At 45.6% G+C, this 13692-nt stretch overlaps 1 protein-coding gene across 13 annotated transcripts in view; it reads left to right on the top strand.

Annotated features, from left to right (window-relative positions):
* Atp8b4 (ATPase phospholipid transporting 8B4 (putative)) overlaps positions 1-13692 on the top strand; it is a 227871-nt gene that overhangs the window by 194656 nt on the left and 19523 nt on the right. For 12 of the 13 annotated variants that reach the window (XR_010047427.1, XR_010047426.1, XR_010047425.1 and 9 more), the window contains 2 exons: positions 3666-3749; positions 6402-6647. Coding sequence is in view for 1 of the 13 variants with exons in the window: in XM_013154709.2 (XP_013010163.1) it covers positions 3666-3749; positions 6402-6647 (330 nt within the window). In the remaining 12 variants the exon portion in view is untranslated. The remainder of the gene's footprint in view (positions 1-3665; positions 3750-6401; positions 6648-13692) is intronic. The other variant, XR_010047424.1, reaches the window with a different exon arrangement.

Genomic DNA, 13692 nt, shown 5'->3' with positions numbered 1-13692 from the left:
GTACATGAAGTAGGCATTTCTGAGCATCCATAGTTGGAAGTGTGTAGGAGATGTCTTAGTTTCCTGACACTGGGATGAAATGCCCGACACTCGCAATTTAGAAGAAGAGAGATTGATTTAGGGTCGTGGCTTTTAGAGCTCAGTTCAGTCTAGTGGCTGCAATGTGGAAAGGCATGGTGAAGGAAATTGCCTCAGGCATGGAGGCTGCCAGGAAGCATCAGAGAAAGCTGGAGCCAGGGGCAAGAGGTCACCCTTCCAGGCCACACCCCCAGTGACCGCTAGGCCACGCCCCCTAGCCCAGATTCTGCCTTGAATACAGCAGTGGAGCAATCTGCGGATGAGCCCAGCATCCCCGAAAATCCAGTCATCTCCCATGCCCACCAGGCTTTGCAGCCACAATTTAGAGCTGAACCCTAACAGGTGGATATGCTCAATCCTCGGAAGAGGCAGAGGCTGGGCTGCAGCGGTGGTGGACTCTCGGGACAGGCTGTCCTTGGAGTCCAGGGTTTTGTATCCATTCTTGTTCTGGCCTAGACCTGGCAGGGGCGAGTGGTTGTACCTGAGGGTGGTCGTTGACCTATGGGAGGTGACAGGAACGTCCAGTCGCTCTTGGTCGTTTTGCTGGGTGCTTACCCTGAGGACTCACTTTCCTCTCTGGACTGGGACCCAAGGGTGGCCCCCTGGGAGTGCGGTCACAGGCTCTGCCATGGCAGGACAGCTGACTGGCCTTCTGCCCACCCACAGCAGCTGGTCGAAGCAAATAAGGAGGTCTCTGGAGAGAACAGAGATCCCCCAGGCCTGGAAGTAATTAGTAAGTTCTAATCCTCTCCTTGATCTTGACAGGTAATTCCCCACTATCTTATTAGTTCCCAGGCTTTGAAGAGACCCACTTTTGATGTTTCAGCTTTTCGGGGATTGTCTTCAGTGGGAAGGGTGATGTGTATGAATTGCTTTGGCACAGGCGCCCCACCTGTATGGGTAGTTAGAAACCTCTGCAAAAATAACCTGGGGGTTTGCAGGGGGCACTGGAAAGTTTTCCTGGCCTCTACTCACAGGTGCCCGAGGCTCTGGATGGCAGCTCTCTACCTTCTGTGGCTTCCATGTTGCCACATTGTGTCTGGTAGCCTTTAGGTGACTGTCACCATCTTGTCCCGTTTTGTACTCGGTGTGGACAGGCCTGTGGTGTGTTCGAGTTGGCCCATTCTCGTTTTCCCACAAGCTGATTGTTAAATTTTCAGGAATTTTATGAGCTGGTGGTTAACTACAGGCATTTTAAAAAATTAAATTATACAGATTTATAATTTAATTTCATCCTGTTAAAAGCAAAACCCAAACCCATATACTCGCAACTCACCACTTCCTAATTATTGTAGATGCTGTGCTCTCTGGGCTTTGGGGGATGCCTCTGCTGGGGCCGCCGGTGAGCTGGTTATGTAATACAGTGCTATTGTGCCCGCTGTCCGGCTGGGCACTTAGTGACAGCACTGCTTGAAATCAGTGCTGGAGGGACTGGATTGAAATTCAAGACCTATTCTGAGAGGCCACTTTTAAACGCTCATCCAGACATAGACCACCTTTTTCACTCTGCATGGTGGTGGAGCTCCAGGCAGATGATGAAGCTGATGAGACTCGGGGAGTGACAGAAGGGAGCCACCACGCAGAGAACTCCACATCAGGGTGACGATGGCCATTCTAGTCACAGACGTAGGCTGTCGGTGGGAGTTCCTCATTTGGTTGCTTTGCCCAATTTCTGTCTTGGCTATTGTTGGTAGAATTTATCTTCCTTGCCTTGGCCTCCCCTCAAAGAGGATGACGTCGAGCTGCTCTTTCCGACATGAATTCCAAGCCTGAGCTCCAAGATACACAGAGAATGAAACAATTCTCTCCCTCACCCATCCGCCTACTCTCTTTCCCCCATCTGTTCTTTCTCAAGATTGATTCTGCGTCAAGATTGATTCTAACATCTCGCTAAGGTGGGCACAACAGGAGTATCGGGGTCTTTTCTCCTCCCCACAGATGCTAACTTTGCCAGTTCCGGCTCAGAATATGATAATCACTGTAGCTCACAGCACCCCTGCTTTGTCACCCAGTTCTGAAGACGCTACCGCAGCACTACAGTAGAGGCTGGGGTTGGGTCTTTGCAGAAAGCCCTCACTTCCCCATTCTCTCCAGCCCACTCCACGCTGGGACAGGAGCACACGGATTGCTCATGCCCCAGAAAGTGGTAGATTCAATTCCCCTTCAGATCTTATCTCAGTGGTCACTTCCCAGTGAGACCTTCTCTGATCACTTTGTGACAATTAAAACTTCTCAATCTCTATCCTTTTTTCTCCCTGCTATTTTCCTCATTGATTGAACCCCGCACCTCCATAAATCTGATCTTGTTTGTTGTTTTGTCCCTCTCACCACTTGATTGCAGATCCCATGAGAAAGTTTTTGTCTGAGTGATTATGTAGAATCCCTGTTGCCTAGAACCTAGACTTGGCATATAGTGGTTTCTCCATAAATACTGAGTGAGTGAATAAATAAGTCTGTGATAGCAAAGTGGTTGAATGAATGCTTTGGAGCTGGAGGCCTGGGTTTTAATTTTTACGTGTGACTGCGTGAGAAACTGAAAGATCCCGTGCTCACATCTGCAAGTGCTCATCAGTGGAATGAGGACAGAAGGCCTGTTCCATGCCTCCTCTACCTCACTGAGGCTCCTGTAAGGATGCTGTGACTGTTATGGTTGATACACTATATCAACTTGAGAAGTTTAGAAGTTTAACTGAGATACTCAACAGGGAACCAGGATCCTCATTTGTAAATATCCTCATCCTGTGCAAGAGGAGGGCTCGGAGATTTTGTGAGTGCTACCACCGCCCTGGACTGTGGCAGTGGCCTGTGTACAATGTAAGGGAGAAGAGGAGGCTTGCTCTGCCCTCCTTTCTGTTCTGGCTGCTGCCTTGAACTGTTGTCTTGGTACAATGCCACCCTGTTTTAGAGCCAGCTGATTATGGACTGAAACCTCCACAAACTGTGAGCTAAATAAACCTTTCCTTCCTTCCTTCCTTTTGGGTGTTGGGTGTTTTGTCCCAGCAATGAGAGGAAAGTAACCAAGACGGTGACTTACTCTGCACAGGTGTGGAGGGATATTTTCCTTGTCTTCCTTGCTTGTACCTAGTGTAGTTAGTGGTTGGTTCCATTCTCACCTTGCTTTAAATCACTGCAAGAAAATGTTTGCATTGGAGTGCAGGGCAGGGATGACAGGCTCATGGCTGTTTTCCCTCTAAAGATTTAGCAGTCCTTTCTTTGTCACTCAAGTCGAATATTTGGACCTGGGTAAGCCATAGCAAACCACAGAGGGAAGAGAAAGCCACCGCAGAGTCTGCGGTCTCTCCCCTGGCAGTGTCAAAGGTGTCAACACACATTATCTCACCTTGTCCCTCTGTGTGAGGGGAGATGGCAGCATCACTCAGACACCCAGAATGGAGGTGTAGAGAGAGCTAGTGGCCCACAAAGCCCGCTGAGCTGAGAAGAGGTAGGACTCCAGGGAGAATGCATGGTGTCCATCCTGAGAGCTAACTTCCACCCTTCAGCGGCTCAGGTTATTTAACCCAAGATCCCAACACGGAGCACTCTTATTAAGACACACCGTATTCCTTAGACTTGTTATTTCTTTTCAGACTGTTTATGACCAGTGGTTCATCACGCTTTTCAACATTGTCTACACATCATTACCAGTTTTGGCCATGGGGATTTTTGACCAGGTACGTGTTTTTCTCTATTTCATAGCTTAGTTTCTCTGTCCTACCTTTCAGAGGCTCCTAGTGGTTTAGTGGGAAGACATGACTCACAGAAAGAGCTCTAGACACCCCGTGTTTGCATGACTTGCAGACCTTGCCAGATCCCCTGACCCTACCTCTCCCAGAGGTCAGACTTCAGCTACTCTCTTCTGAAGGGTCACATGTTACATTATTAATATAAAGGCTCTGGAAGTCCTGCAGGATGCAATCTGTTTTATTTTAACCCTGCATTCCCCATATGTCTCTATGACTCTACTTTTGCTTTTCTCCTTTTTGTTCCCCATTATATCTTTTCCTTCACACCCTGCGAGATGCTCTATCCGCCTTGGAGGGTTTGCAGAAAACCATCGTGCAACACAGACAGAAAACCAAGGAACCAGGTTGAGACAACAGAAATCTAGATTAGGAAGGGAGGCACTTGGTCAGCCCAGCCCCAGGATGGAAACTGCAGGCCCCAGGGCCACCTGGCTGGAGGAGAGGACCACGCACAACCCCACTGCCATGGGAGGAGGAGCACGGATTTCTTGTGCTCAGTGATAATGCACTTAAAGGGGAGAGAGGAGGGAATCCTGACAGACGAGATGGCTCTGGCTCCCGGGGAGCCTTGGAAGGTGCTCCCTGGCCACCTGTGGGGAAGTGGAAGGCTATGCAGTTCAACCTCCATGGCACAGTTGGAGCGTATTATTTTTAAAAAGTGTTTAAAAAGCGTTGGCTTTTTGTTGTTTTGAAGTATCTTTTAAGGAGACCAGATTTTCTCTTTTCTAACAACGGGCTGTTGTTAGACCCGTTTGCAAGGCCTCATTTCCTGGCCTAAAGCCATTAATTGCAAAATACAGATCTGCACATTCCGAGCTTGGGGCTCACTCGCCCGCGCTACGGGCTTTGTAGTTGGCCCCCAGCCTCACTTTGCACACATGGAAAGGGCAGTCTGTGAAAGGCGTATTTCGGGAAATTCTTCAGAACGTAATGAACTCGTGGAGACCTTAGATGTAAAGGATTAGGCGCATTCACTTCCAACGGCCCGTGTTTACAAGCGTTGCTTTTCTTGGTGCTTTGTAGCTGCCCAGAATGTGGAATCAAACAATAAAAATAAAGCAGTTTCTGGGAAAACATGGTTATTGTGCAACACACAGAGAAAAATAGAATAAGCCTCCTATTGCCATCGAGTTGAAGGTCTGCCCCTCTCCTTCCCTGCTTTGTCAGTTTTGGCCCTGATGCTGATCACGGGATCACAGGACACTGTTCTGGAAGGGACTCTGTGATGGCCCATCGATTTGATCATTTTGTGAGGAGTCAAGTGTTGGAGGTTCAAGCCCTTTTCCTCATGCCACATAGCGAAGTGACAGGACTGTGTAGAACCAGGCCACTTGACATTGGGGGTCACTGCATTGTTATTTTGCCATCAGTTCTTACTACCATAATTATTTTATTTATTATTACTTTATTTGCATATGTTATTGCTTAGGATGTGGCCAAGATTCCTGGACATTTTACATCTCATTTAATCACAGGAGTGGTTCCAGGAGGAGGGGGGTGCTATGTTTGCATGTCTGGAGATAGGGAAACTGAGGCTCAGAGTGGTTAGATAACAGGTGGCTGTCCTGTACCAGGCTTGTACCCAAGCTATGTGGTTGCATGGCTTCCAAGGCTGTGCACCTAACCCTACCAGTCACCAGACTAGGACAAAGTTCCCAGATGGGGTCTCAAAGCAGGATTTCCCAAAGAGCTCTGCAGAAGCCTGTTTTAGTGAGGCCTGGGCCATCCAACAAGGAGGAAGTGGTACTAGATCCTACTCATCCACACCCCCACACCAAGGTCATCCCCTCTGGCTGCTTCTCCTTCACTCATGGTCCTCCAGTGCTCCCAGAGCTGGATTCTTGCCCTCTTGGTTTGTTCGGAGCACTTGGCTATGGTCTCACAGTGTGGTTATCTGCGTTACTTTGGAGCTGGCTGGCAATCAGTCTCAGGCTCGCTGATCTGTGGGGTCATAATCTGCTCCCCGTGGAGGTGACCTGCACAGCGAGAAGCATCACGCTGGTGTTTCCAGGACTTGGTTGGTGCCAAACATCCTAACTGCTTTGTCCCAAGTCCTTGGTACCTGCCACTGAATCCTCTCTGGGTGAAACACTCAGGTCCTCACCCTGCCCCCTCAGCCTCAGCCTCAGCCCACTTTGGGTTCTGAGTGTCAGCTCTGCCTCCACAGCTCTCTGCCCCCTGCTGGCGTGGGCAATCACCTGGGGTCCCCCGGATGCAGCCAGGCTGAGGAGTCTGCAGCTGTGACCGTGACTGACTGCAGGACAATGCAGAAAAGAACCTTTGATTTGAATCCAAGTATCTGGGTTCAAGTCAAGAGGAGTTCAGTGCCCACTCCTTAAGAACTCTATGACCCCTTGTGAATTTCTTTTGGAGATTCAAGTTCCCTGTCTGTACAATAGAGATCATTTTATTGTCTTCTGGGCTATTGTGGGAATAAAAACAAGATCCTGTCTTATTCTGGCCCAGTGCATATTCAGGCATGCTTATATGTGCTTGCTATTTCTGGACGCAGGGAACTCAGAGCCTCTCTGTTATTCTCAACCCCTCCCCGCCCCCACTGAAATCACACTCTGTTTACAGGATGTGAGTGACCAGAACAGCATGGACTGTCCCCAGCTCTATGAACCTGGGCAGCTGAACATACTTTTTAACAAGCGTAAATTCTTCATCTGCGTGGCGCATGGAGTCTACACCTCGTTAGCTCTGTTCTTCATCCCCTACGGGGCCTTTTACAACGCGGCCGGAGAAGACGGGCAGCACGTGGCTGACTACCAGTCCTTTGCCGTCACCATGGCCACTTCTCTGATCTTCGTGGTCAGTGTGCAGGTAACCCTGCTCCCCAGCACCCTGTGACTGACCGCACAGCCTGCAGAATGCCGGCTTGTTGTTGGGAGGAAAATAATCCTAAGAGAATGCAGGGGTTTCTTTTCCATCACACATTTTGAGATGAAAATAGGAAACCCAAACATGAATTACCAGATGTGGGGGATTAGAAATAGGTGTCTATAACTTTCACATTTGTAGAAACCTCATTATGAATCACTTTGGTCTGGCACCATGTGTAAGGAGAAATGGTTCCAGTGCTCCGTCTGAGGAAGAATAATGTTCCAGTTATAACAGGAAGAGAATTTTTTTCTTTTGTTCTTTCTTTCTTTCTTTCTTTTTTTTTTTTTTTTTGTCTTTTTTTTTTTGAGACAAGGTATCTCTATGCAATTCAGACAGGTCTTGAACTTACTTTGTAGCCTAGGCTGGTCTCAAACTCGGCAACAATCCTCCTGCCTCAGCCTCCTGAGTGCTGGGATTAGCATGAGTCACCATGCCCAGCAGGAAGAAAGTTTTCTGACGATATCTTTAAAACCTAATAACTTCCAGGTTTTAAGTGAAAGCTGAAATCTATTTGCGTTTCTGTGAATTAAGAGATTTAATGTTCTGTCTGTGGCACATCCTGGTCTCAAGTACAGGGAGTCGGTTCTTTTGGAGATGGTTTGTGATGCCCAGGGCTTCTTTTCAGAGGGTGTCATGAGCTGCGTTGCTGTTTTAATGCCAGTGGTGGTCAGTACCCTCACATGCTGCGTTAGAGTTCATTAACCTTTCTGATCTATTTGTAGCTCTGGTTGGATACAGCGAACAGCATAACCTTTGTTTTATTTCCTTACTCTTGTTCACTGAGAAATTGGAAAGAATCAAGTGATCTCTGTCGTGAAGAGTACGTTTGCAATCCCTAGATTCTCTTTCCAGGAGAGGGGGGCAGTTATGGGGTGCAGGGGTGTGTATCTTTTAGCTGTTCAGCTTCTTCACCTTTACTCCTCTCAGCCTGTTCCTTGGTGCTTTAAGAGATGATTTGAAAGGCCATAACTGAGATAAGAGGCCAATCTGAAGGAAAAAGCAAATGGAAAACATTCCTCAAATGGCTTTAACATTATCTGCTAGATAAGGAAAGTAATAAATTACCTAAGACATTCATAATAGATCTGACATGTGACAGGCATTAAATGCTTTCAGGAGAACTCATCTTCACAATTAGTCCTACACATTGTGGTTAACTTTATCTTTTTTTTTTTTTTTAAGCCTGATGTGTCTTTTTCTCTGTTTCCTTTTGCTTATCTGTACATTACTTTCTCATGCACTATCCCAGCCATGCCCATACACGTTTTTATATTAACTTTATAAGGTATTTTCCCCATGAAGCCCACAGTCAGATACCACAGTTGCATTTCTTCTTTTTCACAATTGAGAGACCGCAGAAACAATCTTATGGTCAAAAGCATAGCTTAGTCACAGAACAAAAAACTCACATCCCTGTCATTTGGAGTTTGGGAAATCATTTATTGCAAATTTCTTTGCCTTGGTTACTGAAGTCCTATGAGGACGATCTCCACTCTCTTCAGATCGTATCCCCACTGAGGGGTTGAAGTAGCAATTGGCGCCTGACTCTGGCAGTTCTGAGGGGTGGTGTCCAGGTCACCTCTGTTTAGGTTTCTCTGAGAGCCGCTCTCTGGCTTCCAACTCCCTAGGGTAAGAGGCGCCACCCTGGTCAGGCCGTCTCACTCCAATACCCCAGCACACTGGCTTCTCTCCAGTCTCTGGCCTCTCCCACACCTTTTGTCCTCTCTCCTGGGACCTCCTTCTCGATGCCTTCCTCAGCTGCCAGCCTCTTCAGAGCCTCCCTGAGCCTCCACTGAAACCAGGCCTGTCATTCTCTCCAGCGGAACAGGGGTCAGCCCTTTGTTTGCCTTCTCCTGGAAGTTCATCTTGTGCTCTTGTGTGATATCTCTCTGTCCTTTCCTGGAAGCCACAGGAAGCAGAGCTGGTGCCTGTTTGGTCTCCCCCTGTGTCTAGGCCCAGCACATTGCCTGCAATAAATCAGACCCACAAGGACGTGTCTTGAGTAAGGAGCTGTTTCAGGGACATTTCCCTTTTTTGATTCTATCAGAAAAAGAGAGTTCTTTTGTGCGTGACAAATCCGAAAGACTTTACTGACTTATGTTTAAGGTCAGCTCGGTAGTTTTCGAATACATCCGTAATTAGTGCCCAAGCAGTCTGAGAAGCATAGTCTTCCTGTGCTGGGGCAGGTAGAATGATGGACTGGGCACGGAACGGGGTTTTCAGATGCTTTCGGCAGCCACGCTTTGCCGGGAGGCTCATCCAGCCTGTGCATGTGCTGTCCTTTATCCACCCGTGCTGTGGTTAGATCGCTGAGGAAAACAACACAATGGCAAGCTTTCAATACCCACTTCTCACCAGTATTCTCTAATTATTCCCTAAGGAGGTGTGCTTAGAAGGAGAATTCCGGGTCCAAGGGTACAAGAGAGCTTAAGATAGTTTTCATACATTGCCAAGTATCCTTCCAAATATATTCTTTTAAGCCGAAGAAAAAATCCTTCTCAATGGCCCTTTGTGGACTTAGAGCAATTGTACTGAATTATTTTATGATGCCAAATTGATGACCTCTTGCTGCCTGGGAAATAATTAATGTATGTTGAAAAATATTCGTAAAATGTTCTATTTAAACAGGAATAAACTTTACAAATCTTTTTACTTTGAAATGAGAGTTTGACAAAAGAGTTGGAGATACTGATAAGATAGTTTCTGGGTGTTAATGTTAAGATCTCGCATAACAATGGTGCTTTCACCAAATCTAAGAAATTATCATTGGCACAAGACATTAACTGAACCAAGGCTTGGTTCATATTTCTCTTGTTTTTCTGTTAACTTTTTTTTGTGTTCCAGGGCCCCATGTTGCATATACCGGTCATTCTCTAAAATTTAGTCTTCTGTCTCTGACAGCTCTGGGAGAGTTCTAATGTCTTTCTTTGTCTTCCATGACCTGGACAGTTCTGGAGAGAAGTGGTCAGGTATTTTGCAGGATGTTCCTCAGTGTTTTCACACTGGCTAATGGTTTTTGAGGAAGAATCACAAAGAGCTAGTGTTCCCATTGTGCTGTGTCCTATTAACCACTCGTAAACGGTGCTTCCCTTTCCATGTGTCTTAAGAAGTCACAAAGCTCAACTCAGGTTCCCAGGGAGAAAATCAGGTTCCTCCTTTTAGATGAGAGTGTATCGGAGGATTAGTGACTGTATGTTAAGACCATAACACATATATTTTTAAATAAATAAAGCGGATGCACTTTGAATTCATAAATTAAGTAGATCAGACACACAAGCTTAGAAATAATCTGAGAGACCTAAAATACAAGTAAATCGGACAGCAAAATAAAAGATAGAGAATAGGAACTGGCGAGATCTTTGGAGATGGAGAAAAGAGTCAGGGGGAGAGGAAGAGGATGTACACAGATTAAGATGTGTCTCACATGTGTACCAGCTACTCGCAATGAATGTATTCATGATGTGCTGCAAGTATGCACTAATAAAATAAAATTTTAAGACACTGATATCACAGTCTGGGTTCCAGAAAGAATAATTGATTTGCCCCAGATCACACTGTGACTGTTTTCAGGTTTAGATTGGGACCCGACAGTTTGAGCTCCTGAGTCAATGTTTTTTAATAAAAAGCATTTGTTCTTATTAAGAGTCAGGGCAATCATTTCCCATCCCACGGTTACAAGTGCTTCCCATTACTGGGCCCCAGGTTCCTTAAGTAGAGTGGCAGAGTGGGAAACAGTGCTGCCACCCTGTCTCCATCGGCATCACCATGACGCCTGCATGCAGTCGTGTCTGCTGTAGAAGGGGAGGTGCTGGGTCTCAGGCCTCGGTGGCTGTGGCCCCTTTGCGGTGTTACAGGCTCGAAGTCCTCTATTCTAGCCACAAACTTCATTCCGTGCATTTCTCCCCACCCTCATCTCCTAATCCCACCATTCATTCTGAGCACTCGGAGATGGAGGGCAGTGAGAGATGGTGCCCCAGCAGCAGATGGGTGAGGAGGAGGCCTAGGTCTCCGGTCCTCTCAACTCAAACTGCAGTGCTAGACCTGAGCAGGGACTTCAGAAATGTAGCTGGGAGGAGAGGCTCCAGGGCAGCAGTTCAGACTAAGCACAGGACGTGAGGAGATTTGGGCCAGGGTACCAGCCATCCCTGCTGGCCTACTCACATTCCTCTTGCTCCCTGGATGACCAATGCTGACCTGTCCTGAGTGGCAGCCTTCGAAGTCCGTACCGTCACTACCACCACGAGTGATGTTACGCCATGTGCATGGGCATTAGTGATCCCCTTTACAGATGAAACTCAGGGACATTAGGTGACTTACATGAGGTCACAGGGAACATCCCAGAGCCAGGACTAGAAACCGGTCTATCTGGTTCCAGCGTTGTCTAGGATCAAGGCTTCTGTGCTGGAGAAGGACTGGTTACGGTGCAGACTTCCAGAGCCATGCGCGACCAAAGTGCACACTGAGCTGATCCTGTTGTCTCATTTAATCTCGCTAATGCCCTTGAGCAATATATACATGGTTACTGCACATACAGGTGAGGAGATAGCTACCGCAGGACGGGAAAATGCACAGCTCTTCTGAGTTCATTTTCAGGCCCCAATGCTGTGCAAATATCTCTTCTTTATAATCACAAGTAAAAGCTGTGGCTCTTTCCAGCCTCCTAGGAACCCAGGGTGTCCCCAGGTCTCCATCCCTCATGAGGGATACCTGTGATGCCAGTGGCCTTGAATCATGCAGAAAACAAGCTTTGTTCAAAGATGACAAATAACTCTCTTTTCAGTGTCAGAATTTCAGTTTAAGGGACATATGGGTCTTTGGCTCCTATCATTTCTGTATCAGTCTTTGAGGAAGATCACACTTATTTTTATGTCAAAGAAGTCCTAAAAATGTCTGTTTTACCATAGAATTCTCAGAAGTCACTATGTAATGGTAATGATTGTAACCACTGAAACTCAGCAGTTTTGGCTTCAATAAAAAAAGACTGTTGTCTTTAATATATGGAATAATAACTTTCAGGAATTCTGTGAATAAGCTCATTTTGACAGCAGCATTAATATCCTTTCCTTGCTGTCTAAGCCTGGCTTGTCACCGCAGTAACAACCCCTGTGAAATTTCCATGGTCTGTAATTACAGTTATAAATCTTAGGTCCTGCTGATGGTACAGGCCAAATTCTGGTAGTCTCTTATTTTCTTTTTAACACCAATCTTTCAATCATTTGAATTACAAAGCGAACCTTTAACATTTTAAAAGCTGTGCAAGTGTTTAAAATAAAATGAACTGTTTTCCTTTCATTCCTTTCTTTAAACTACTATTATAATTACCATAATTTATATGTTTCCATGTTTTTCTTTGCTGTGACACATTCATTCTCAACAGAAGAGGATCATAATTATGCATATTATTCTATAATACGCTTTTTTTTTTTTTTACTTAAGTAGATATTCTGGACAGCTTTCCAAATCAACTCACTGAGATCTAGCTTAAGTAGATATTCTGTACAGCTTTCCAAACTCACTGAGATCTAGCTTCATCTTTTTAACAGCTTTACAGAGTTTCATCATATGAATGTACAATAATTTATTCACCAGTTCTTTCTAGATACCCATTCAAGATGTCTCTATTTTTTCTTATGAATGCAATGTTACAATGCACATGCTAATACATATTATGCACTGTCAGATACATTCCTAAAAAGGAGACTTCTGGGTGCAGAACTCTGAATTTTTACCAGTCTGCTGAAGGAAGGATCATATTTTATAGGCTTTACTTCCAGGCTAAAGAACATGTACACTTTAAATTTTCATAATTATTATCTTACTTTCCAAACAATAATCTTATCTAATTACAAATGACAGATACTTATTTAATTTATGACACACTGTATCAAAAGATATTTGGTAGTTCCAGAATCTTCTGGAGGCAGGTGATCCAGGGAGATCCACAGATGCATGTAATACTACTAGAAGCAAAACCTAGTATATTAGTGTACTGTTGCAGGGACAGAATACTCCATTCCACAAGGCAAACAGGATGACAGGTGCTCACTTTTTCAGGGGATTCAGCTCACAGCTAGCTAATTCCAAGGCCAAGACATCGTGGCAGAAGGGTGTGATGCAGTAAAGCTGCTTAGTTCATGGCAGCTGGGAAGCAGAGGATTAGCACCAGAGAGAAAGGGCCACAGCACCAGGGATAGCATCCAAGGTCACTTTTCTACAACCCATGAAGGTGCACCTGGAAGTGTGCTCTATTAATCCCCTCAGCGTCTCCCCAGACAATGACTTGAGACAGGTAAGCTTATCTTCCACGTATCACCCCTTGTTCAGCTTGACAGCCAACCGTTTCCTTGAGCAATGCTTAATCTTCGGGTAAACACAATAGTAAATTAACAGTTTTGCAAACCATGTTACAACTATCCTGTATACAACCAAGAACACAATAACTCCTTCCCTAAAATCTCAACAATTCCAGTATTTTTCAAAAATCCAAGTCAAAGTCTCTTCTGAGACTCAAGGCAAACTCCTAGTTGTGAACTTCTATAAAAAATAAATTAAATATTACATGGCCCTAAAATACAATGGCACACAGTAAGCATTCCCATTACAAGAGGAGGAATTCCTATTATATTCCAGAATATAATAGGACCAAAACTAGACTGAAACACAGCAGAGCAGACACTAAGTCCTATGCTTTATAGCTGGTATCCAGGGTATGTAGTACTAAAATGTGAGATCCAGAGAACAGAGGTAGCCCAACACCTAAAAATTTGAGGGTTTCAGCCTGCATAGCCTCTCTCTTGGACCAGCTTTGCTCACTGTCTGCAGCTTTCTTCTGCAGAGGTACTACATTCCTAGCATCTCCATCTTCCTGAGATCTTTACTCTACCTAGGAATTCTATATCTTCATGCACCAGCCCTGAGGAGTACATTGCCTGACTTCCTGGGCCTTTGAAATCTGGTTGACAGCCTTTGAACCCCACAATGTTTT

The sequence above is a fragment of the Cavia porcellus genome, unplaced genomic scaffold (genome assembly GCF_034190915.1).
Source record: "Cavia porcellus strain 051 isolate PalLab524CR breed Dunkin Hartley unplaced genomic scaffold, mCavPor4.1 scaffold_1, whole genome shotgun sequence".
Taxonomy (NCBI): Eukaryota; Metazoa; Chordata; class Mammalia; order Rodentia; family Caviidae; genus Cavia; species Cavia porcellus.
This window is presented reverse-complemented; position numbering and strand designations above follow the sequence as displayed.